The sequence below is a fragment of the Solenopsis invicta genome, unplaced genomic scaffold (genome assembly GCF_016802725.1).
Source record: "Solenopsis invicta isolate M01_SB unplaced genomic scaffold, UNIL_Sinv_3.0 scaffold_97, whole genome shotgun sequence".
Taxonomy (NCBI): domain Eukaryota; kingdom Metazoa; phylum Arthropoda; class Insecta; order Hymenoptera; family Formicidae; genus Solenopsis; species Solenopsis invicta.
In genome coordinates, this window is record NW_024105412.1 from 94360 (window position 1) to 97365 (window position 3006).

A 3006-nucleotide genomic window follows, 5' to 3' on the forward strand; every position below is an offset into this window, starting at 1 on the left:
ACTGCCAAAATTAAATTTCTGTAAAAGCATGCTTATAGAAATTCCATTATTGGTCTTACTATTTCTGGTTAACTTAATTAATCGATCGATTAAATTCAAGAATTGTCAACTGTAAAACATAAAACTCATTAACTATTATATTTTATTTTTCTTGTTCACTTTCGATACATTATAAATTATTTATGTAAATACATATAATATTTTTATTTAATAATGAAGTTATACATTTAATTATAATTATATTAAGAAATTAAATAAGGGATCGATGATCAGTTTTCAATTTTGTAGTTTACAATTATTAAATTGGTGCAGCTATTCCATCAAATATATTTTTTAAAATGTGAGCGCGTTACACAACATCTCGAGGTCTGTTCTTTTCAATTGAACCTTTTACATGTGCAAAGCTAAAAGAACGGACTTCGAGACCGTTGAGCAAGCGCGCTGAACCGGCCTACACGCGCGCTATCTCCCTATCATTTGTTTTCCGATGTTAGCGGAATTTTAGTGCAGATTGTTTTACGATACGTAAAGGTGTTGTTGGTGTTGCGTGTGTTGTGTTGCTTCCCATTGTTCCCATTTAGCAAGAACGGTTGTGGCGAAGATAAAGTTGGACAGTCATGTACCCAATAATTTACCTGCCTTACCTTTACAATCTATAAATGATCTTCGAAAATTTGAGAAATACTTGAGAGAGCCAGAAAATATGTCAACTACGGTAAATTATATTGACATATACATAATGATTATATATACACTCAGTAATTAAAAAAATTGTGTTCTCTTTTCTTATTATACGTTTTAAAATACTTTTAATTTCACAGTATATCCAGCGTCATCGATTCTGTCCCTCAGAAAATTTTCCAAACTGAGAAGTCACTATCTTAAATTTCTACATACAGTTTATGATTAACATAACCAATAAGCTATAGTCGTTACATTAATCATGAACTGCGAGTATGTAGAAAGATGGTGACTTCTCAGTTTGGAAAACTTCCCGAGCGACAGAATCGATGACCGTGGGTGTACCTTTTTTGTATTATTTATTCTATTTATGATTATGATCGTAGCTCTTTCTGTATTCTGTTTTTTTCTAAATTATATCCTTAGACCTTTATTCTTATATTTTTATAGATTAAATATATTAGTTTTTATGGAAGTGATCCAGATGAAACAAAAGCAACGATGAATGTGATGAAAAAATTAATGTACAACTGTTTGGCAAAAAACATAAATTTTAAAGGTCTTGATCCCAATTCATCAAAAATTCCTCTTGAACAATGTCATATGTGGGACCTAATTCAAGGTAAATTTTTATATTCTTCTGCACGTTGATTACAGATATTTTTAGAAATAATTCCACGATAATATAAATTTTCATTTCAAGTGCTGTGATGTGTAATAAAAAAGAAAATTGTGACATTAATAAACTGAAGAGAGCATGTCAAAATTGGTTGAAGCAAGCTCCACATCGGAAGCAAGAAATTGCATATATTCCTGTTAAGACTCCTGACGCCTCACCGAGAACTCCGTATTGACGGTAGTAACGTTTCGTCGCGGACAAAATTAGAGCTATAGTAGAAACATGACAGATTGACGACGAAATGTTGTGTATGTCATTCCATTATTATATATTCCATTGTGAAAATTTGACTTATCTCATATTTACCAAATTTGTAAGAATGGACCGCAAGTAAAGTTTCTTTGAAGTAATACATAAAAGCATATTTCACTCCTTTCAATATCCATGTGTTTTCCTGTTTGAATAGGCATCACTTTACGTACTTTTAACGACTATTTACTGACAGGCGGAAAAAGGATAGTCAAGACCCATTTTTACAAGTGTTTTAAAGCGATTTTGTTATTCTATTTTATTCAAATTCTATTTATAAATGCCACGTCGGAAATTTTAGTTCAACTGTGTGTTTTCTTGTCTGAATGGTTTCATTTTATGTGCTTTTTACGACTATTTACTGACTATTGGGCGGAAAAAGATTAGTCAAGATTCATTTTTACAAGTTTTTTAAAGCTGTATATTAATAGAAACGAATGTAAATAAACGTTATTAAAACTACGTTTATACGTCACCATTAATCGAGTTTACTAACATCGGTAGTTATAAAACTGGTTAATTACAAGTATTCATCTGAAAAATGGAATGACTGTAATTGGTCAGTTTCATAACTACGAGTGTTGCTAAACCCAATTAATGATGACGTGTAAACGTAGTAGATGTTTAAATACGCTTATAAGACGTTTTTAAGGCGTCTACATAAATGTCTAATAGTCGTTTAATAAACGTTTATTGAACGTCTTTAAGACGTCTACATAAATGTCAAATAGTTGTTTAATAAACGTTTATTGAACGTCTTTAAGACGTCTAATAGTGGTCTAATTTAGAAGACACAAAAACGTCTAATAGACCAAATTTTAGACGTCTATATCAACTAGTTTTTTAGACGTTGATTTGACGTTTTTTCAACCTGTCATTTCTCACTGGGAGGTTTCTTCATATATGGACTTATTTTGTCTATTGATATAAATATTTATGTTTCTCAACAATACATGATGCACACAGGACTACAGGACCGCGTGCCTTTTTCTAAACGTCGTAAAGTCAATATTTGAAGGACGTCTGCAGACGTTTATGCAAAGTCGACTTGCAGTCAATTCCGAAAGCCTGACTTAGAAAAGTCGATTTACAGTTGACATATAGATGATTGTGCTGTTAGGGTAATTAAATATACTTCATTGCATTGTACATTGAATATGATACCAAAAGCAAATGGCTAATCCACAATTACAGATTCAAACGAATAGACTCACGTTCATTGCATTGAATATTGAATATGATATCAAAAATAAATAACCAACCCACAATTACGGATTCAAATGATTAGGTCGCACGTTTTACTTTTATGTATATTGAGTAAGATACAGAAAGCAAATAGCCAATCCGTAATTATTGATTCAAATGGATTACGTATAGAAAACGGATTCAAAAAATCC

The 3006-nt window shown here is 31.3% G+C and overlaps 1 protein-coding gene across 2 annotated transcripts; it reads left to right on the top strand.

Moving 5' to 3' along the window:
- Positions 1-439: 439 nt before the first annotated feature.
- On the top strand, positions 440-1719 carry LOC120360053. Of its 2 annotated transcripts, none has more exons than XM_039459620.1 (3): positions 440-715; positions 1132-1303; positions 1384-1719. In XM_039459620.1, exons 1-3 carry the CDS (start codon positions 704-706, stop codon positions 1533-1535), a joined length of 336 nt encoding a protein of 111 aa, XP_039315554.1. In that variant the 5' UTR covers positions 440-703; the 3' UTR covers positions 1536-1719. The 2 variants fall into 2 exon arrangements, with proteins under 2 accessions (XP_039315554.1, XP_039315555.1); XM_039459621.1 differs by having other exon boundaries at positions 443-619.
- The last annotated feature ends 1287 nt before the right edge of the window (positions 1720-3006 follow it).